General features: G+C 38.9%; 1 protein-coding gene across 1 annotated transcript; it reads left to right on the top strand.

The window, feature by feature from the left end:
• Positions 1 to 16,699: 16,699 nt before the first annotated feature.
• On the top strand, positions 16,700 to 18,224 carry LOC126796921 (aspartic proteinase PCS1-like). Its single transcript, XM_050523639.1, has one exon. The coding sequence runs from the start codon at positions 16,712 to 16,714 to the stop codon at positions 17,996 to 17,998; it is 1,287 nt and encodes a 428-aa protein (XP_050379596.1). The 5' UTR covers positions 16,700 to 16,711; the 3' UTR covers positions 17,999 to 18,224.
• Positions 18,225 to 23,661: the final 5,437 nt, after the last annotated feature.

Raw genomic sequence — 23,661 nt, 5'->3', positions numbered from 1 at the left:
GGATCTAGTTGTTTACAAATAGTGTTGGCTTGTGCTAGAACATAGTTGTTTAAAAATTTACTAAAGTTTACTAGAGGTAGTAAACTTCTACTGGGGATATTAAACTTGAAAAACAGTATTTCTAAAGGCCATAACACACCTTAAAACGGAGAAAAATCAACTTAGATGCAAAAAAATAAAGTTTACTGGGGGTAGTAAAAATTTACTAAAATTTACTAGCTCTAGTAAACTTCTACTGGGGGTATTAAACTTGAAAAAAAAGTATTTCTAAAGGCCATAACACACACCTTAAAACGGAGAAAAATCAACTTAAATGCAAAAAAATAAAGTTTACTGGGGGTAGTAAAAATTTACTAAAGTTTACTACCTCTAGTAAACTTCTACTGGGGGTATTAAACTTGAAAAACAGTATTTCTAAAGGCCATAACACACCTTAAAACGGAGAAAAATCAACTTAGATTCAAAAAAATAAAGTTTACTGGGGGTAGTAAAAATTTACTAAAGTTTACTACCTCTAGTAAACTTCTACTGGGGGTATTAAACTTGAAAAATAGTATTTCTAAAGGCCATAACACACCTTAAAATGGAGAAAAATCAACTTAGATGCAAAAAAATAAAGTTTACTAGGGGTAGTAAAAATTTACTAAAGTTTACTACCTCTAGTAAACTTCTACTGGGGGTATTAAACTTGAAAAACAGTATTTCTAAAGGCCATAACACACCTTAAAACGGAGAAAAATCAACTTAGATGCAAAAAAATAAAGTTTACTGGGGGTAGTAAAAATTTACTAAAGTTTACTACCTCTAGTAAACTTCTACTGGGGGTATCAAATCTATGATGTATGCATCTGTAGTATTGATTTAGGCCTTACATAATAAAAGGTATGAAACTACTTGATGAAGGCTTTCCATGATTGTCACCTTCTTGTTGTGGCAGCTTGACTGCTGTTTAGGTTTTCCTAAAAGCAGCTGTCTAGGTTACCACCCTATAAAGTGCCCCAATAATTGGTGCATTGTGATATAATGATAGTCTGATATACCATATAGATTCAAGCAGTCTGTCCAATCAATTAACCAAATACACAAGTGCTTGTTAAATGTAACATCTGATCGAATTTCACAAATTCTGAAACTCAGAAATGATGCTAAGTACATGTTATGTAGTACTGTGTTAGTAATACAATCCCCAACATGTTAGTAGTTAGATCACTTAGATGCATAGATTTTTACTGTACCACATGTGTATCTAAATAAGTTCAATCACTGTTATGATTAATTTAAACATCTCTTGTTGTTTTGAATTCAATCAAATTAACATATATTCATCTTCTGCATTCTTTAGGTAAATAGCCATTCTGATTAAGGAGAGAGCTGCAGTAACTTACAAAACAATAGTGTTCCCAAGGTATCTCCTCTAATTCGAACCTTAACAACAGATGAACTATATTCTTGAACATCATGTTAGCTTATGTATTTGGTGACATGTGCATGGTTCCTATATAATTGTGTACTTGATTGTGTGTTTTCATTACGTATATGTGATAGATGGCAAATTCCAAAGAACAAGCTAGTTGGAATGAGAATTTAGTTGAAGTTTTTGTTGACTTGTGTATAAAGGAGGTGCATAAAAATTCAAAGCCAGGTTCTCATTTTAGTTCAGCTGGATGGAAGACTATTGTCAAATCTTTTGTTGAACAAACCGGAAAAGATTATACCAGAAAACAACTTAAAATAAGTGGGATTCCTTTAAAGGTGACTGGAAATCATGGAAAACATTGAAGAGTTTAAAAACCGGTCTTGGGTGGAATCCTGTACTTAACACCATTGATGCGGATGAGGAGTTTTGGCGTGAACATATCGGGGTACGCGAATCAGTTTCTTTCAATTTATTTATTGATAAATATATTTACAATGAGCTGTTTTTCATACATCTTATGATAAATGCTACTGTTTTTATGCAGAAAACAAAGGAATATGCAAGGTTTAGAAAAAAAATGAATATCACCCGAGTTTGAAGCCAAGTTGGAAGAAAAATGGAAGATTTTAAAAGACATGCAAGGATATTCATTCGAAAAACAAGTGAAGATTGTCATCGCTACTATGACACTTCATAATTATATCAGAATATATGCACATCGTGATAGACATTTTGTCCGAGATGAAGAAAGGGAAGGTGGTGGAGATAAGGAAGATGATGATGATGATGATGATGATGATGAACAAAATCATCATGGCGCACAAGAAATTGATATATTAAGAGACATGATTGCTCAAAGTTTGATGAATGCACGTGATTGAGTATTTATGTATTAACATGATCCTAATCAGAACCAAATTATCAATATCAGAGTATATTGGTTTAAGATAATTTTAAAATTATCCAATATTAATATGACATATATTTTTAGGCATTGTTTTAAACTAAAATTAACTAAAAATTATCTTACATGTCTAAATTGGTCATTTGACAAATTAAAAGCATAAGCTAGTTTGAGTTTACAAAACGCTTTGTCATTACTTCTGTCACTAACAGCTACTTATATAAGCCAGTTTACCAAACAATCTGCAACTTTATTTATCAGCCACTTATTTTCAAAAATCAGCATAAGCTGACTTTTTTTATAAGTCCAGCTGTACCAAACACACCCGTAGTTGTGAACTGAAGATTGAAGAAGGAAAACAAGAGTGAAAACAAAGTCTCAAGGTCAAACCATATTTTGATCACAGTGAAATTTTCAAAAACCAGTATTTACCATATAAGAGCAGTAATTATTTATCTACTGAGTTTATACTCTTTTTCATCTAAGAGAGGATTTTGGAATCCAGCCTAGTTGGGAGCCTCACATGCAGTTTTAGTCGTCTATAGTCCCTTCTATTTGATCATCGCCGTAGATGTCAATGGCTCAAGTTGTGATCATTTTGTCTCCCTTCGATTAGGTGTACGTACGTACATGTCTATGAATTGGATCATAGTGTGTTTATGTCATAGATCATAGCAGGGCCGAAGAAATTAATTTATTTGATCCACTTATATCTATTTCTCATGTTGTCTACTACAGTATGTAAGTCCAATTCACATGTTTTTTTTTTTTTGCGATTTCCATATTTTAATTTGGTAGGCCTGCCTTATGGATTGAGAATTGCACAATGTAGTTTGATAACACATCTATGTTTGGATACTTATGCAGGTAGATATGATTTGTGTTAGTGGGGTTGGGCATATGCCCATTCGATCACCACGATGTTGATGTCAACTTTCTACAGATGAGCTTCCTTTTTGCGATGTTTGATGGGATTTTAGGCACATTTTCGATAATAATTGCACAATTTGAAATGTATGATGCAGAGCTAGGCTAAATACATCAAACAAAATGTAATTAAGATCATTCCACAAGAATCATTAGCACATATACATATGAATACAGAAGAATGTATTATTAGAAGAACTAAGAATCATACCATAAATATATATGGTATCTTGATGACTCTCTTCATCAATCTTATTAGTACCTGCTTCAGGTTTAAGTAGCTAGGGGATGCTGCAGCCGGAGGAGGCAATGTCTTACCAATGATCGAGCTCTACTATCTCATCAGCATTATCCATCACAGTCTGCGAACATCAAGAAGATAAACAACTTTGTGAAGACAACCTAATAAATGCAAGGATGTATTAATTAAAAGACAATCCCTTCTCTCTCTCGTTTTCTCTCAACAGTGAGAAGTTAGGGTTTCCTTGTGACGTCTAGCAGCGACAAAGATTCAAGTGGGATCTTATTGTTGGGTTGCTGGAGTCGTATGTGGGGCCTGATTCGCAAGGTGTGGTAAGGAGGGTCACTTTTGGAATCTTGATTGTGTAGGATGGAGGATGTGCCAGGGGAGATGGTGAGGAGATTGGTTCTTTAAGAAAAAGAGGCCAAGGAAATTATCATTCCGGATGAGCCAGGAACGTGGCGTCAGAAGAAATTCTTGATCATGGGACAGTTGTTGACGCATAAGAGATACAACAAGGAGGCTCTGATGGCCACGATGATTTCCTTGTGGAAGCCGAAGAAGTTTGTGCATGATAAGCTTATTGTTTCTGCAGTGGCTCTAGAAGGGAGTGACCGTATTGTTTTCTCGTTCTCCCATGAATATGACCGGAATAGGGTTTTGCGGGCCAGTCCGTGGCATTTTAATAAAACCCATTTTGTGGTGGCGGCTAGTGATGGGGCTGATGATCTGCTTAGAGTGTCTCTAATATGCTGTTCTTTTGGGTTCGTGCTTGGGGTATTCCTCTGTTATATATGGAGCCGGGGACTGGGAAGAGAATAGGAGGGGCATTGGGTCAGTTTGGGAGAATGGAGGAGTCGGAGACGGGTTTGTACTTTGGGTCGAACTTGAAGGTGCGTATTTGTGTTGATACTTATAAACCCCTTCATAGGGTTGCTCATATTCGTCTCCCTGACAAGAGTAGAGATTCGTGCTTTGATGTTAACTATGTTGGCCTCCCAAATTTCTGTGAGTATTGCGGGATGCTTTGGCACGATTCTAATTCGTGTGCGCGGGTGAAATATGAGGAAATTAGGGAGAAACAGTTTGACCTTAGACTGTGTGCAGAAAAGAAGGACCTTTGATTGGCAGCGCAGGAGTACAAAGCCTGGGAGGCAGCGGTGGTGCCGCCGCCGGTGAAGGAGAATTACTTTGGGGTACTGGAAAAAAGTGGAGGAGGTTGAAGAATGACTGCTCCTGATCTCACGGTTTTAGGCTTCCGGAGGGATAGATCGGAGTTTGATTCAGATGGAGTTGATCTGGCGGTTGGTCAAGCAATCGGTGAACGCATGCAGATTGATGCAGGGTTGTCGGAGGACGGTGATAGGAAAAAACAGAGAACTGCCGGAAGCTTCATCTCGGCGTTGGCGAGTTCAAATTTTGAATGTTCCTTCAATCTAGGAGTTGATCACAGTTTGCATTCTTCACAGGGTGCATAATCTTCGCCGTTGGCGTCTCGTTTTGATCTGAATGAGTTATCTCTGGAGATTGACAGTGGAACTGTTTTGGTTAAAGAGGGAGTCTCAGCTGCTGACTTTTCTCATGTGATTATCTCGAGTGGGGATACAGTTGTTTCCTCTAAGTCAAATATAATTAACGAGCTAGAGGTTGTGGTGGGGCCTCTTCATGATTTTAGGGTTGCTAACCCTTCTATTGAGCTTACGGGGGTGGATGTTAATGGTAATGTGAAGTTGGGGTGGGGTGGGGTCAGTTGGTGAGCCTAGTGTAGTTAAACTATTCTTTTGAGTCGGAGGGGTGGTTATTTATGGGCTTGTCAAGGTGGGCCGGGCTACTAGTAGGAAAGGGGACCAACAACAGACCGAATTGGGTTCTCAGAAAAGTAGGCCGCTTGTGAGTAAGGTGGAAAAGCAAAAATGGGGAGTGCGAGTGGGAGGTAGTTTGAAGAAGGGTCGGTATGGGGTGGTGAAGGTCCCAACAAAAGTTTCTAGTAATTCGGAACGCGTTGCTTGTCATTCGTCCGTGATAGGTTCGGTTTCGACCCATCACGAACAACAATGAATGTGTTGTGTTGGAATTGCCAAGGGATTGGGAACTCTTGAACAGTGACGGGGCTTAAAGGGATAGTATCCCTCAATCTTCCCAAATTAATTATTATTAGCGAAACGTATTGTACATCGGCAGATATGGAGGGTATAAAAATGAAGTTAGGGTGGAAGAATTCGTTAACACTTCATTGTCGTTTTATTCAAAGAAGAAATGGTAAAGGTATTAGTAGGGCGGGAGGTCTTTGTCTCTTGTGGGATGATGATGTGTCGGTGTCTCTTCACTCTCAATCGGAGAATCATATTGACGTGGTGGTTGGGAAGCAGGGGGATCCAGGGTGTTGGCGGTTTACAGGTTTATATGGTTTCTCCAAGCCGGACCAACATGTGAGAACTTGGAACCTTCTTTGACATTTGAGTCTTTTGGGAAATTTGCCTTAAGTGGTGGGTGGTGACTTTAATGAAATATGTGAACTGGTTGATAAACAAGGTGGGGCTCGACAGAAAAACTACTTCATGAATGAGATGCAAGACGCTATGGATTTTTGTGCATTACTTGATATTTATTTTGTAGGGCCTCAATTTACATGGAGTGGTAATAGAATAGGGGAGGAAGTGAAAGTTCGATTGGATAGGTTTACTTCGACTCTCTCTTGGAGAGATATGTTTTCAGCCTCTATGGGGCGTCACCTCAATCCTAGTGCTTATGACCATGTTCCGATTTTACTAGAAGTGTCTAAGGTTCGTAAGCCGAGACGGAAGAGGAAGAAACGTTTTAAGGATTTTTCTATAATTACTTATCATTTTTTGAAGTTGAAGATTTGCATTGAAAAAATTACAGATGTTAAGTTAGTTTGAATCTGTGATTTTTATGCAGTAAATGTTTTGGCTAAAAATGAAGTAGTTAGGTTGGTTATTTGCAGATAATGTCTTCTAGAAATTTGTAATAGGCATCCTAAAGAACAATTGAGAACTTGAATCATAGATAAAGGATTTGACTACAATTACTTATTATTTTTTGAAGTTGTAGATCTGCATTGAAAAAATGACATATTGTTTTTTCTTTTTCAGGAAGTATGAGTGCAGGAAGATCAACTCCTATCAGTTCTAGTGTCAGATCAGTTAATACCAATGCTAATGTTGGAGATGGAGGTAGTCATGAAGATTGTCAAATAGATGTAAAACTCCATTGTGGGCATTTGTGAAGAAGATTAGCAAGTCTGCAAGCGGAGGTAATTGGAGATGGCATTGTAGCTTCTGCAATATGTACTACAACGGCTCGTATACTAGAGTTCGGGCACATTTGTTTAGCGAAGGAGGGGAAATTTTTGGGTGCCCTAAGGTTGATCCCGAAGCCAAATCTAAATTGGTCAAGTTGGTAAGAGAATGTAAGAAGAGATTGACGAATACAGCTCCTAAACAAGTTCTTCTACCATCAACAAGACATCAAGGGGGAGTGGTGCCACTAGTAGCGTTGGGCTAAGCACTTATCATGCATATGCACACGAACCAACAATAGGCGATATAAGAAAGAAGAGGAAAACAGTTGTTGGTTCTAATTCCATTGAGAAAGCCTTTCAAAACTCAGCTAGGGAAGAATGTGATGTTGAGATTGCAAGGATGTTCTACACCGGTGGTCTACCATTCAATTTCGCAAGAAATCCACATTACCAGAACTCTTATATTCGTGCTTCTACTCTCCCGGGATATGTTCCACCAGGTTACAATGCCATAAGGACCACACTTCTTGCAAAGGAAAATAAGAATATCAAGAAGCATTTGCAACCACTCAAACTTTCATGGAAGGATAAAGGTGTGAGTATATGTAGTGATGGTTGGTCTCATGCACAAATAAGACCATTGATTAATGTGATTGCTATTTTTCTGAGAGTGATCCGATGATGTTGAGAGTTGTAAATTGTGAGGGAGAATACAAGGACTCGGAATTAATTACAAACTTGATTATTGAATCCATCAAAGAAGTTGGATATGAAAATGTAGTGCAAGTGATTACCGACAATGCTCACGTTTGTGCAATATCCGGTGCAACGATAGCAAGTAAGTATCATACTATTTTTTGGACATCATGTGTAGTTCACACATTATATCTTGATCTGAATAATATTTACACACCTTCTAATTGTTTGAGCAATATAGATGTATATGACTCATGTTCTTGGATACAACCTATTGCGGAGCATGTTATGTATATTAAGAACTTCATAATGAATCATGGAATGAGATTAGTTATGTTCAATGATAATTGCCCTTTGAAGTTGCTTTCGGTTGCTCCCACAAGGTTTGCATCTACGATTATTATGTTTAAGAGGTTTAAGGCAATCAAGAATGGTTTGCAACAAATGGTGATTAGCTCAAAGTGGGATGATTATAGATTAGATGATCAACTTAAGGTAGCTAGGGTAGAGATGTTGTTGGATGATTTAATGTGAGTTGATATTGACTACATTTTTTGCTTTTACAGAGCCTATCCATGAGATAATTAGAAAGGCGGATATTGACAAGCCTTGTCTTCATTTGATGTATGAATGGTGGGATAATATGATTGTTCAAGTGAAAAATATTATCTATAGGAAAGAAAGAAAAGAACTTGAAGAAGAATCTCTATTTTAGAATGCGGTTCATAAGGTGTTGATGGCTCTTTGGACCAAAAGCAACACGTCTCTTCATTGCTTGGCTCATTCTTTGAATCCTAAATAAGTGTTATTTGTTTTCTATTTTAATTAGTGCACTTTATATTCTTGTTTAGTAATTTTATAAAATATATTCATATTTATTTAATTGGTTAGTAGAAGCTTATATATATATATATTTATATTTCAATATTTAGGTATTATAGTTTGGAATGGCTTAGTGGAGCTACTCATCGTGTTGCTCCCCACAAAGATTTGGAGATTACAAAAGAAAGGAAAACATGTCTCATGCGGTACTTTGCCGATGAAGATGAGAGAAGAAAGGTTAACATTGAATTTGCCAATTTTTCTATGTGTATGCAAGAGTTTAGAACTGTAGATGCTATGTATGATAGATACTTATTAAAGCCAATTACATGGTAGGCAATTCATGGAGCTTCGGCACCTACTCTTCAAGGTATAGACTTTAAGCTTTTAGGTCAACCTAGTTCTTCATCTTGTTGTGAAACAAATTGGAGTACATACAATTTCATTCATTCTTTAAAGAGGAACAAACTACTCCCACAAAGAGCGGAAGATTTGGTATTTGTGCATACCAATCTTCGCCTCGTATCTAGGAAAAGCCCAATTTACAATAGTAGTGCAACTCTTATGTGGGATGTAAGAGGTGATCAATATGAATCCTTGGAAGACATTAATGTTAGAAAAATTGAGATGGCCAACCTTACACTTGATGAACCACAATTGGAGGGATACTTATTTGATGATGTTGACGATGATGATGTTATTGAAATGGAGAACATTGTGGAGGATGACATTGGAGTTTGAATGAAGTTATTAACTATTGCCAAATGAATTTTATTATGTATTTTGTTTAAAGTTTGAAACTTTGTTGGACTTGTATTTGTATTTGATATTTGAGATGATCTTGTTCTAATTTAATAATCTATGCTACTTATTTTTTAAAATTAGGTATATATATTTAAAATAATAATTAATTAACGTGTCTAAAACGTATCCGTGTCTAATAAAAATTTCATTTGGCATGTTCACGTATCGAATTGTGTCCAATACGGACACTCGTGTCCGTATCCGTGCTTCTTAGCTTATATAGAAGTATCATGTAGATAGGCGCGAAGCTATCCAGAAGGCTTACATCGTATTAGGTCCTTGTCAACGTAAGCTCCAATCTTATAAACTTTCACAACATGGGAAACAAATGCGAGTGTTTAATTATAAATGGTTTGAAGGTCATCGATGGCTCGAGTACTCGAAGGAGCAAGATAAGATCTATTGTTTCCCATGTTTTCTTTTTGATAAAGAAAATGCTACTCATCATCATTCATCATAGATGGGCAGAGAAATTGGAAGAAAAAGAGGATTCTTCAATAACATGTTGGGTTTACAATGGGTGTGCATCATGAAGCCATGGCGAAGTGGAACTCATTGAGGAATTTAGCTACACAAATTGAGAGAGTTTTCGTGAAACAAACAACAAAAGAGGTGGAGCATAATCGCTTTAGGTTGAAGGCTACTAGGATGAAGCAAGGATGAATTCGAATTGGTAGAGGAGGAAGATGAGCACGGTTTGGTGATGATGGATGAAGGTTTTGTGGCTTGAATTTTCTGGGTGTGTTTGGGCAGCAATTCGGCTAGTTTTGTGAGAGAATAGAGATGTCAAATATGAAGGGAGGCCGTGCCTTTTATAGAGGAAGGAGGAGAAGAGGGGCTGCTAGGGTTTTGATGGGCTTATCCATGTATGCACGGCTATGATATTTTCTCTTTAATTGGATCGAATGGCTGCCATTTTTTTCCTTGTAGAACAAGCTTTTATCTCCTTGTTTCTCTAGGGTTACACGGCTGGATGGGCTGGTCCATGTATGAATTGGATAGCACGACATTGGACTGCTTTTTCTTCTTGGATATGGGCTGAAAACGTGAGTAGCTTCATCTTCAAGCTCCTTGCTTCACACGGATTCCATGTTTTCCTCTAGCTTTCTTCACAAGCCTTGTCGTGCCTTATCTTCTTCCTATCCCATACGGCATGGAACTCCTATAAATCCTCAAGAGTCTTGCACGGTTGGATTCCTCTTTTTATTCCTTGAATTATCTCTTCAAATCTGAAAATAAAAACCGAAACTAATAAGAAGAGATAATGCATTTTAAAATTCATGTCTTAATCTAGACATTTGTTGCCTTAAAAAGACACATGTAATAGACGAGCTTAACTAAATTAGGAAAGTTTCTAATTTGCAAAAAGGAAACTTACTAGAACAAAAAAGTTACTAGAACAAGAAAGTTCATTTAGAAAAGTTTCGTAATAAGAGTTTGAGTTCAAGTAGGACTTTTCAAAATGGTACGTTTCCTAGTCTAACAAGGATTCCTAATGCAAACATGACTCTCAAGATATCGCCAATGCGACCAAAACGTAGAAAGATGAAGACTCCTAATCCAACTAGGTTTCCTAGTCCTATAAGGATTCATACTCAAACTAGGACTCTAGACCAAATCTTCGTTTTAAACTCGTTTAAGCACAAATACACATCCATAACCATCCAAGACTCCTATTGTGACTCAATGACTCGATATTACAACAATAAGGGCTAAGCAAAGTACAAATTGAGGTAAAAACATATCAAGAACGTAGCACAAAGTGCTCATATCAACTCCTTATGCTCACTTCGACTTTGGATCCTCGAGATAAGTTCAACCTCTTTGAAACTGAAAAGATACTTCTTCTTGCTAAAAGCTTTTTATCCTCAAATGTTTTTGCAAGATGACTTACTTTCTCTAGAAGTAGAGTGTGCATATTATATGAAGGATATAGTTGAGAATGCAACATTTAAGAAATTAGATTCTATATTTGATTTATGTTGGCAACTTGTCCAAACAAGGAAGTCAGAGTTTTTTCCGATGATATATGGACTGATTTGCTTAGTGTTGACCCTTCATGTTTCTACTCTACCACCGATAGAGCTTTTTCATCCATGAACATAATAAAAAAACAAACTCAAAAACAAGATATAAGACGAATTTCTTGATGATTGCATGGTACTCCAGATTGAGAAGGAATTTGCTGAAGCGGTTGATAATGAGGTGGTGATCAAATATTTTGAAGAGTTAGTTCCACCTTAGAGTAAAATTTAGTTAGTTTTTATTTATGTTCATTTTATATTGTATCGTATCATATGTTGCGCAAAATGTTCATGAGAAATACTTGCTATATTAATTTTAATTAAAAAATATGTACTGATATGTAAGTCCCTGCATCATTTTAATCTTGGATCCGTCACTGTATGGAAGTGGAAGACTGGAATACTCCATATTTAGACTTTGGCTATAACTTGGCATTTTAGTTGATAGTCTCTAATAAGAGAATCGAATCATGCATGTAAACTTCATGGGGTTCGTTTCGGACTTAACTCCCCTCCCCTTCCGATCCCTCCCCCCATGGTACGTACATATTCCACCCCAGTTAGACTGCATGCATGACATCTACGGTTGCATTTCATATTCCAGACTGCTATGAGGAACAGTGTGGAAGCAGGGGCAGAGAGAAGTGGAAGGCTATATGGGTTTAAGCCCGTACAAGATTTTGGGTCAAAAACCATCATATATATATATATATACAGTCTCTATCCAGAGTGAAGTTTCACTCTGAAATTTCAGAGTGAAGTTCCAATTTTGAGACACTTTTCGGTCAAATTTTTTCACCATAAGCGATTCAATATTTAGGTATGCTATTCAAGATCATCTCTACAAAATTTCATCTAATTCGGACATCGTTAAGGTATTGAAATTAGATTAAATCAATGAATGAATTAAAACTGTTCAACATGAACCGTTCGTGTAAATATCAATTTTGAAAGCTCAAACCATTGTCAAATTGGATGAAACTTTGTAGAGATGATCTTGAATAGCATACCTAAATATTGAATCACTTATGGTGAAAAAATTTGACCGAAAAGTGTGTCAAAATTGGAACTTCACTCTGAAATTCCAGAGTGAAGCTTCACTCTGGATAGAGACTGTATATATATATATATATATATATATATATATATATATATATAGTGTCCACTAAAAAAATCTATGAGTATTGTTTTAAGCCATAAGACGCCCAGCTCTCTGCCGCACCCGCACACAGCCATTGCTTCATAGCCCTCTCTTCCTCAATTCCACTCTTCCAAATTCTTTAATTAAATTTTTGAGTGTTTCATACAGTTTATTGTTAAAAATTTGTCAAAGTGTTGCTTGATTTAAGGCTACAAGATTAGTTTAGTATGTGTGACTTCACTTGCTTGTTTTGGTGAAGCTTATTTGAGGTTTTATTGCTTCATTTCAAAGATGTTTAGAATGTTTGTTAGTTTTATTGTCTGGTCTTCTTTCTTATCGTCAAGATTGTGTTTGTTGTATATGGTTTTAATAGATATTTTTTTCATCTTCTTTGTATGTTATAATCAAATTCATAGATATGTCATAGGTCTCAATAGTTTCAGATAATAAGAAGATATTGATTGTTTGATTATTTCTTTTATGTTAGTATCTTACGATGATTCAATACAATTACATGGTTCCATAGTTGCCCACTGAATAGATTTCTTTTCTTGATAATTTAATGAATCTCTATATTGAATGAACTTGTCAATAACATTGATAATGATTCTATAATTGAAGAGTTTGAAAATTGAAGGAGCCTCGTAGAATATGTTTAGTTAGCTTGTTATTGCATAATTACAATGTTGTGATGTTTGTAGTTTTCAATTTACAAGGTTTCGTTTTCCGTCTTTTCGGTGTATATTTTGATTGAAAGTTACAAAGGTGTGAGAATCATCCATGCATCCATTGAGTTCTAAACCTTTAAAAAAAATTAATGTTGTATATACATTAGCCTAGATGGCTTTTAAATCCTGGATTCGCCACTGTGTGGAAGATGATCGAGGCATGACCGCATGAACGTTCAACACATCTATCATCGATCAGGAATCATTCGATGAGTAGTTTCTACAGCTTTTTGTTTTTTGATTTATTTATATATAATTGAACCTGAAAATCTTGAGAAGGTATGTACGTACTACATTATGCATGTTCAAATTCTAGGAATGCATACTTGTGCCTAATTTCATATATATGTTCATGGAATTAATCATGCATCAACACCGTTATTAATCTGGCCAAATGATTTTGAGCTTATTGCAAATGTCAGTGGATATTGACCGTTAGGAAAACTAATCCCAGTATAAGCATGCATAATGTCACTGCCTCACTGGATATCGATCCTGGGTTATCCCTGTTGTTCTGTGTCCACGGACTCTCAGCTACACAAACCCTAAAGCCGGTCAATTGGGTACGTAATTGAGTTAATTCTGCTCTTAATGCCTCATTTTTTCGTGAATATTTACCCAAAAGAAGCTTAGCTTGATCATGCTCGCTATTAACTATAAACGATCGAGCTGGGGACCATGCTAGCTAGGGTACGTACGTTCAGTAATGCGTTTATATTTTGTACATCTTTAAATTACAATCTTAATAATTTAACATACTTGGTTCATTAAATGAGGAAATTTGGACGATCATTGCATAGAATCATTACGTTATAGCATAAGTCGTACGTGCCGACTGGTTTTTTATACATTTGGACAAAGAGAGATCGCAGTCTAATTAGTTTGGATTTGGAATAATTTCAGTCGATCTCAATCATCAATCAAACCCAGCATGTTATATTGTCAGACTTGAGTTTGAGATTTGTTTCTACAAAAGCACCGCATTTGATTTGTTTTCTTGCTCGGCAAACTTAGATACATTGTTTCTTCACAGAAACAACAAATGATCGAGTCGTGTATCTGATTTATAGTACTAATCAAGCGTCCTAGTTACGACAGAACACGTACAGGGACAAATTAAACACAAACCAAACAATATGTTCTCCACGAGCAATATCACAACAACTTACACTCCCGACAGAGGCAAACACTTCTGTATAAAATAATTAATTAGCTAGGGTGCGTTCCACATATTTCTCTAGAGGAATATCATTCAGCAAAGATATATAATACTTCGTTCTAGCTTATTCCCTATCTTTAATCAATTTATAGGTTGGCACTACTACTGTGTTAATGGGGCACTATTGCAGTTGGATAGAGCATTAAAGCAGCTTCATTAAATAACAAGCTCTGATATGAGATCATTCATTGACTCAACCATAAATAGGTATGTTGCATATATGCCCATCAAACAAAGATTACCATGGGTTTGGTAGATGATGAAACAACTAATTTTTTTTTTCAAGGTATCAACTCTAGGCGTTATGTCTTTATCTTCCTGTTTTAATATATTTTTTTTTTGTTAATGCTACGCCTTTTATAGGAGTAAACACCGTGATCGTCGCCACTTTAGGGTCAGTAATTTCCATGGACGCACACTATTTGGCTCTATAAAATATGTATCTCATCTCCACACTAAAGTAACCTCCTAAACCTTCACCCACACCGCTTCTCATACCTAATTCTACACGTCTATTTTTGTATTTGACTTAGGCATCAGAACGTTGAAAGTCGGCCGACCCGGACTTCACCCCATAACGCCATGTGCTTGTGGTTTACAGGTAATAGAGAGCTTCATCGGTTCACCAGAATTGTCCCACCGGAATCCCAACGTAACACACACACACACACACATATAGATTTTCTCAAATAAGGAGGTTTGCACCAATGGTTTGGGTGCAGATTTCCATTTTTAACCACTTTTCGGTCAAATTTTCTCATCTCCACCGTCTAGTATCTATATAATATTGTGTAGATCATCTCTGCAAAATTTTCAGCCGATTTGGTGATCGTTAAGGTCCTCAAAATTGAAAAACAAATGAACGGACTGAATTCTGTCAAACATGAACAACCATGTTTTTAACAGACAAACGCGATTTTAAAGGCAATAACGATCACCAAATTGACTAAAATTTTACAGAGATGATCTGCCCAATATTGTCTAGATACTGGACGATGGAGTTAAGACAATTCGATAAAAAAGTGGTGCAAAAATGAAAATCCGCACAAAAACAGTAATACAAATCTTGGTGAATCATATCTAACTTTGTATTTAAGTATGTATATAGATGTTGAGATCCAACACTACCCATACTGCCATGCACGCTAGATTATTTTAACGATCATCGTTTAATTAGTCATCTGATAGGGTCACAATACCAGAAAGAATAGTATACTAGTATGCGTCTATTTAGATGTAAGTGGTGAGATTCCCTAACAAATTAAAACCTGGATAAAGCTTTGTTGTTGTCTGCAGCTAGTGCAGTGTCTTTCCAACATCCGATTAAATTAGAGCTTAATTATCATCATCAGCATCTTCGATTGATGATGATATATCAATATCAACACAAATCACAATTTTCTCAACTAAACCACTATAGCTAGCTAAAGCAAAGTAATGAATATATGTGTACTATAGCTAGGCCGACGCGACGAGTCCTTAGACGTTACGCAATTTGTTCATCGATCTAACATCTGGCTGCTGTACCTATTTAAAAGGATGGCAATAATCATGGCATAGCCGGGAATTGAAAGATACAAGATGGAACAGTGTTGCATTAAACTTAACAAATTTGCCAAACACTACTCATCAGTACTCAAATATATATCATCTTTCAATAGACTGTTGAAAGATATGTAACGTAATTGAGAAAAATGTTAATTGATCGACGTACAATATTTCACATCATACTATCATAGGTGGATAGATATATTTCGATCAGCTCGATTGATCATAGACATCAGACTTTTATACAATTATTGACAGTAAATCTAAAGCGGACAATTACGTCGACTTAAACTCAATCAATTCATGCTCGAAAGTCTATATAATTCATGTTATCCTCTCACTCATTTGTATCAATCCATGGAATCCATGTATAGAGCTATAGAAGCCAAACGCCATGATTATCTAGCTTGTAGGCGTGCTCAAAATTCAAATATCATTAATTTGTGATTCTTTTGATTCTGAAAACGAGAGGTCTGAGTCATGAACCATCCAGACTCCATTCCACGGTTCCACCCTCCCCTAATAGCTAGAGGCTGCAATTCTCTTCTTTTTCTATTTTTCAGGTCAAACTTAGTCACCAACGTTATTCATTTCTATCTTATCAGTCATTCAGTCAAGAGTGACATGAAAGCTAAGTACCTCCTAATTATAAGTATTAACATCAATATCTGAGTTAGGTTAACATCATCAAAACCATGCAACGTATATAAATTACACTAGTGCACGTAGCCTAGTTAACTCAGCTCCTCTCAATTATGAAAACGCGTTTCTCCCTCTACTCCTCTCTATCTCTATTCTATGGCGCCGTCCCTTTTGTTCTTTCTCTCTTTTGGCGTCTCTTTGTTCTTTAATTTCCCTCTTCCTTCAATCTTCATCAAACTATTGTAGTATAAATAAATACTACTAGTCTACTACCCACACAAACCCTACTGCACCCAACCCACTCTTTCTCTCTCTCTTTCTCTCTCTCTCTCTCTCATGGCTTCCTTCTTCTTGTTCTTGTTCTTCTGCTCCCTTTTCCCTGTCTCTCTCTCCGCCACTGCCCATCTCTCCCTTTCTTTCCCTCTGTTCACTCCACAATCTCGACCCCCAAGCACCACTGCGACCAACTCTCTCCATGACTCTCTCATTTCTAGACCCAACAACAAAGGTGGCGCGCCCTCCTACAACTACAAGCTTCCGTTCAAGTACTCCATGGCTCCCATCGTCTCCCTCCCCATAGGAACACCTCCCCAGACGCAGCAGATGGTTCTCGACACCGGAAGTCAGCTTTCCTGGATTCAGTGCCACAAGAAGAAGCCCGTCGTCCGGCCTACTCCTCCGGCAACCATGTTCGACCCTTCTCTCTCCTCCACCTTCTCCAACCTCCCTTGCAGCCACCCCATCTGCAAGCCCCGAGTTCCCGACTTCACCCTCCCCACCACCTGCGACCAGAACCGCCTCTGCCACTACTCCTACTTCTACGCCGACGGCACCCTCGCTGAGGGCAATCTCGTCAGAGAAAAATTCAGCTTCTCCAGGGCCACCAGCACCCCGCCTCTCACTCTCGGCTGCGCCCAGGACTCCAGTGACACCAAGGGCATTTTGGGCATGAACCTTGGCCGCTTGTCCTTTCCTTCCCAAGCCAAAATTACCAAATTCTCCTACTGCATACCCTCCCGACCGGTTCTAACCGGCACTTTTTACCTCGGTAATAACCCCAATTCCCCTACTTTTCAATACGTTGACCTGTTGACTTTTGATCAAAGTCAACGCATGCCGAATTTAGACCCTCTGGCCTACACAGTGGCGATGCTTGGGGTGAGACTAGGCGGCAAGAGGTTGAACATTCCGCCTTCAGTGTTCCGGCCCGACGCGGGAGGGTCGGGTCAGACCATGGTCGACTCCGGATCCGAGTTGACTTATTTTGTGGACGAAGCATACAACAAAGTGAAAGAAGAGATTGTGAGATTGGTGGGGCCAAAGTTGAAGAAGGGTTACACGTACGGTAACGTCGCCGATATGTGTTTCGATAGTAACATCGGAACAGTGATAGGTGACATGGTGTTAGAGTTTGATAAAGGAGCCGAGATTATGATACCAAAAGAGCAAATTCTACACAATGTGGAAGGCGAAGTGTGGTGCGTGGCGATCGGGCGTTCTGACATGATCGGCGCGGCGAGTAACATAATCGGCAACGTTCATCAACGGAATCATTGGGTAGAGTTTGATTTGGCAAATCGTAGAGTTGGGTTTGGCAAGGCGGATTGTAGCAGATCGGTGTGAAAGCGTGAAGAAGCAAGAGCCTGAAATATAGATGCACAGTGGTGGACAAAGGAAGTCATTTTCGTCATGATTTTACTCAACTAGCTAGGTGCCAGGCAATAAGTAGTGATATCAATGCTTGGACTATTTCAAGAAAACAACAAGCTAGATTGAGACTAATGTAAATACAAAGGATGTGTGGGATATCTTATTTTGCTTCCAAAAATTGATCCTTTTCTTTTTCTTGATTTAACATCTTTGTATATTCTTTAATTTCAATCAAAAGAATTCGTATTTCAAATCCCGATTTTATGGGTTGTGTATCTATCAACAAACTAATAATTAAACACAAAACACAAGTCATGCTAAAATAATAAAGAAAAAAAGAAGAAGAAGCAAATATGTGGGTTCAGGTTGATCAAGTGCTGACCAAATAGTGAAATAGACATCTGCTTGGTTGTATTTGGGTCATCTGCTAGAAAGAATCAAAGATTTTTAGGACTAAGGTTGGAAGATTTTTAGGACAAGGTTGGGTCTGAGTCTAACCAAGAGCATTCATGCAGAGAACAAATTCAGATTTGAGGTTTCCATCATGAGATAACTGGTGTACAAACAATGATCATCTTTTTGGAAATGAAACAATGATCATCTTGAAGGAATATATATACAAAATTTCTCAGCTGCGGACATCCGCATCGTCTGCACAGTGCAGATTCGGTGATTCCGGCCATCGACGACACACAACGACGGCACCGACCAGCACAACCGCACTCCCCTCCTCCCAACGCTACAGTCTGTGCCGGCCGGAGCTGCAGCGCCGGCCGGAATCTCGAAATCTCCGCACGGTGTCTATACATTTGAAATTTCGAGATTCCGGCGGCACAAACATGAGAGTCGGGAGAAGGGAAGTGCGGCTGTGCTGGTTAGTGTCGTCGTTGCACGTTGCCGGTGACCGGAATCGTCGAATCCGCACCGTGCGGACAGTGCAGACGTCCGCAGCTGAGAAGCCCTATATATATATATTTATTTATTTATGTCTGATTCGTTTATGATCAACTTGGAATAGAGTTGAGTGAATTAGCTTATGGAACTTATGATGACAAAATGTATGTTTATGGGGTAGGTGTTAAACAAAAGATGAATACCTCACGGTATCTCTCCAAGAGATGTCACATTTGGCAAGCCCTACCATCTGCTTCTTCTCATCCACAACCTCTTCAACAACAGTACCCTTTCTAAGATCCTCCAAATTCTCTTTATTTGCCGACAGAATCTCCAAAATTATATGTATCCAAGGAAGGTTCTGATTTACTGGGATAGAAACAGAGGCTCTGATATACCCCTTAATATAATAAGCGACATCTTATATTTGAATTTAAATGCTTCAAAAATTTCGACTTCAAGTCACATTATGTTTGTGTAAGACACTGTAATACGTACACCTGAAAGGATAGAAGGTGATTCCAAATGAATTAGAGCCTTCAAGATGTTTGTGTAAAACGCTGTAATGTCATAAACTCTAGTGTTGAACTGTTGATCCAATATTGCTTGAGAAGAGGTTTCTTGAAAAGCTACGAGATGTATATACACACCCCTATTAATTTATATTTCAAATAACATTGTGCACGAATGTCAAATGACAAAAATAGGCATACATAATACTCATAAAAATTAAAAATAAATTAAATCATCAAAGACGGAATATTTACCTTTAGAAACAAAGAAAATAAGAAAATTTAATGTAACTGTTCCGGGAGAATTACTATTCTACCCTTATGTGTGTCTTAGCCTAATAGGTTTCCTGTTAGGAGATAGATTAGCATCTTCGTAATAGATTAGGACTCTGAATCCTACGGGATTGTGGTTTTGTAATGCCTATATATAGGCCCCCATATCATTCAATAATACACAATTATTTCATCCTGAAACACGTTATCAGCACGTTGCCCTAAAACCCTGAACTTTTAGAGCCCTAGAAATTTTTTCTCTTCTCCACCGCCGGCCGCCGTCATCTCCGGCCTCCGGCATCTCCTCGTCGGCGCAGCCCCTGCTCGCCGTTGTTGCAGCCTCCCCCCCCGCATCGCAGCCCCTGCAGGCCCTGCTCGCTGCCCCTACATGCTGCCCGCGCAGCCCCTACATGCTGCCCGCGCAGCCCCTGCATGCTGCCCGCGCAGCCCCGCGCGCAGCCCTTGCATGCTGCCCCCGCAGCCCCGCACGCTGCCCTGCCCTGCAGCCCCCGCAACGCAGCCCTGCACGCACGCACGCAGCCCCGCACGCAGCCCTGCTGCCCCCGCATCGCAGCCACATGCAGCCCCGCACGCAGATTCTGCCCTGCGGCCCCTGCTGCCCTGCAGCCCCTGCGACCCCCCTGCTGCCCCTGCACGCAGCCTCCGCAGCCCCGCAGGGTATCCTCCGCATTCGCTCCGCAAAAACATCTTTTGCCCCGAAAAACCCCGCATCAGAGGATTCAAAATTGCTCCTCCCGCATATATACGCAATGAACGCGAACTGCACAAGCAAACTCTTCGCTCAAGAGAAGCTACTCCCGTCTTCTCTACCCTTTTGGGCCTTTAAACTATTTCTCTTTTTTCCTTTTTATTTTCTTATTGCTTATTAAATCGTTTATTTGCACGTTTTTGTTTTCTAACTATGTTTCACGTGCTTGCATATGAAAAGTGATCACTCGTCGTACTATGGTGATGACATTCATGCCGAGATGGACGATACTTTTGTCATCTACATATGATTTTGATCGTATCCTCCCAAGATTTTTATGTCATCGGACGAAGATCGAAAAGGAATTCATCAAGCAACTTCATGCATGACAATCGATTTGCAGTGCAATTTAATTATATGCGGTCTATTTGGCAGACCAACAAGTATGTTTTTCTTAAAGTTGCTGCTTTTGAAGATATATATATAAATTATCGGGCGCTATTAGCCTTTTTCATGTCTTCTTTTCCGACCTTTCTTATAACGCCGATGAGACCAAAGAGGGATATGATTCCCCTCTTGGTCGACGTTTTCCGTGTGACGGTCCTGGGGGAGTCATGTTATTATTTAAAAAGGAAGATATCGATTTCGTGTGGTCGCCTGAGTGCACCGTTGTTTTGGGTGCGATCATGAGAATCGCCGATATGCATCGATTATTTTGTGACCATATACATCACAACCCTTCTAATTCCGGTTACATACTTGAATAGTTTCGATTATTCGAAACCTATACAACTCTCGTTTCTTATGGATGCGTCGCCATCGCGACTGTTATTTGAATGTTTGAGTTTCTTAAACTCATGTCTATAAATGATAATCTCAAGGTCTACGTACTCATTTATTTGAGTTGATTCATTACTCTGATGCAGCACTATTTGCTGACAAAAAGATCCCAAAAATAACGAATTCTATGGGACACACTTAAAAGTGATTTAATGAACGTCTATGACGACGTATTACCAAAGTTGACCTTGAAACATGCTCCACATCCGAGAAACACATGTCATTTATTGGCACCTGTATCTATTTCTCGAGGGAATTTTCGAGATGGAAACGTAACATTCTTCCATTCTCAAGTAAGCACATTTTTGAGCCTCAGGCTAAGGCTCCGCCCAATCAGATATGCAAGATTTTGTTGCTACAAACTTTTGATTAGTCAATCTATTTTGACTATGTCTTCTGCTTACTATTTTTCAAGTATGACGTTGGCATTGCCATGATTATTGCTCGACTTTAGCTTAAGTCGTCTATTGGAATTGGAAGCTTGTTTGTGTTGTATTAAATATTGGCATATTCTATAAAATCTCTCGTATTTCTTGTTTACAAGATTGACTCGTGAGAATTTTATTTGCCTTGGCTTAGCATGCATGGTCAACGTTGCAACTCACGTGGTTTTTAAATTGGCCGCTTTTGGGTTACATGGGACCCCAATAGCACTACATTGTGATTTTGGACTTTGAAATTTGGAAAACGGACCTCGGAACGTCAAAATTGACGTCGTTTTTCCCGGTTACTCTTCCGGCGTTTCCGGAACGTTTTTTGACGTTTTACCGGCGTATTCGCCGCCTTCCGGCCATATTCCGGTGTTTCCGGCACCGCCATCCGGTTCCGGACGGCGTTCCCTGTCGGACCTGAAGTTATGGCCTCCATACCAGCCAGGTCTGGCCATTGCCGGCCGGATTTCCGGCAATCGGTGCCGCCGGCTTCCGACGAGTTTTTCCGACGTTTTTTTTCCCTTCGTTTCTCGTCATGTTTTCCGCATATTTCAGCAGTTCTTGCTGTCACGTTTTCCCAGTCCAAATTTCACCCGGTTTTGAGTTAATTTGACATGGTTTTCCGGTTAATTTTCCGGTTTTCTCCAAGTCGTTTCATAGCTCAAATGATTTTATTATTATTGGTGACCACCCGCACCAAATGGAAGGTTTTCCACCGTAATTGTTTGGTATTCAACTGCTCCAATACCATGTTTTTCCAACTCTTGAGTTGAAGAATGTAATTCTATTGCCATGTGATACATTCGATGGGATTGCCATTTGGTTCAATCACCTCTTTTACAATATCCTACGGCGTATTGTGTAGAGAAGTTCACCGCGTTGTTGACTCTCTTAATCTTCATTTTGAGAATGTCCCGCCGTGAAATCGAGTGTCTTGCTAATTGCGTAACCACCCACACTGTCCTACGGCACAGGTAGTTGTTTTACGGATCTCGTGCGGAGATTGTGTTGTATATCTTCGTGCCTTGCTAAGTTTTAAAGGCCATTCATGCCAATGATGGATTTTCATCTTGATATTTGTGTTAAGAATGGAGAGGAATAAATCTGTTTGATTTCATTGACAGTATCTTTTTCAAGCTTCGACAGTAGCTTTGTTAGCTTGCAGACATAGTTTTGCTTGCCTGCAACAGTAGTTTATGTAACTCAAGATTCTTTGAATCATGGGTTCGGTTTTACTGTCTTCTCGGTTTTGACATGATCATTTTTGGTCATTTTGAACAAGATATGATGATTCGAGTTCTTTGAAATTCACATGATCATCTATTTTTCATGTTCACGAAGCGATTGGAGGACCACCTCACCCATGCTCCACACGGTAATGCCGAGCCAATCCGTGCCATGCACGGTGAGGCCGAGCCAGCCTATTTCGGTGGCTCCATGGCATTAAGGCCGTCGGTGGCGGCATCTCCTCCTTCACAGGAGCTTGTGATGCCTCCCGTGTCTTCTAATGCCTCCATGACAATCTTTGATGCCAATCGCTCATTTTGCAAAGCTTGTTCTTTTGCTAGATTTCAAGGAAGTCCTTATTTGCTAATGCTCCAACCGAGAACATTTCATTCTTACGAAGTATTTAAGGTGACATTAGTGGACCCTATCCAACCGAATGCGGACATTTTTCGGTAGTTTTATGGTATAGGTTAAGAGCATCGACGCGTTGGTCACACGTCGCTTTGCTTTCCACAAGAAACGCTGCATTCGCTAAAGTTTTTAGCTATGATCATCATCCTAAGGGCTCACCACCATTCCTATCCTCTCAAATCTATTTGATTGGATACCGTTGGAGAGTTCACCTCCACGACTTTGATGATTTCGTTTCGCATGTCTACTGGGATTGTCGTTGAACATATTATTCCTCATGTTCATTCACCGCACGATCTAGCAGAGCTCGGACTTGGTTATGGGTTCTAACCTGACGAT

Source organism: Argentina anserina, chromosome 1, assembly GCF_933775445.1.
Source record: "Argentina anserina chromosome 1, drPotAnse1.1, whole genome shotgun sequence".
In the NCBI taxonomy this organism is placed as follows: Eukaryota; Viridiplantae; Streptophyta; class Magnoliopsida; order Rosales; family Rosaceae; genus Argentina; species Argentina anserina.
Note: the sequence above shows the minus strand (reverse complement) of the source record. Positions and strands in the feature narration are given on the sequence as shown.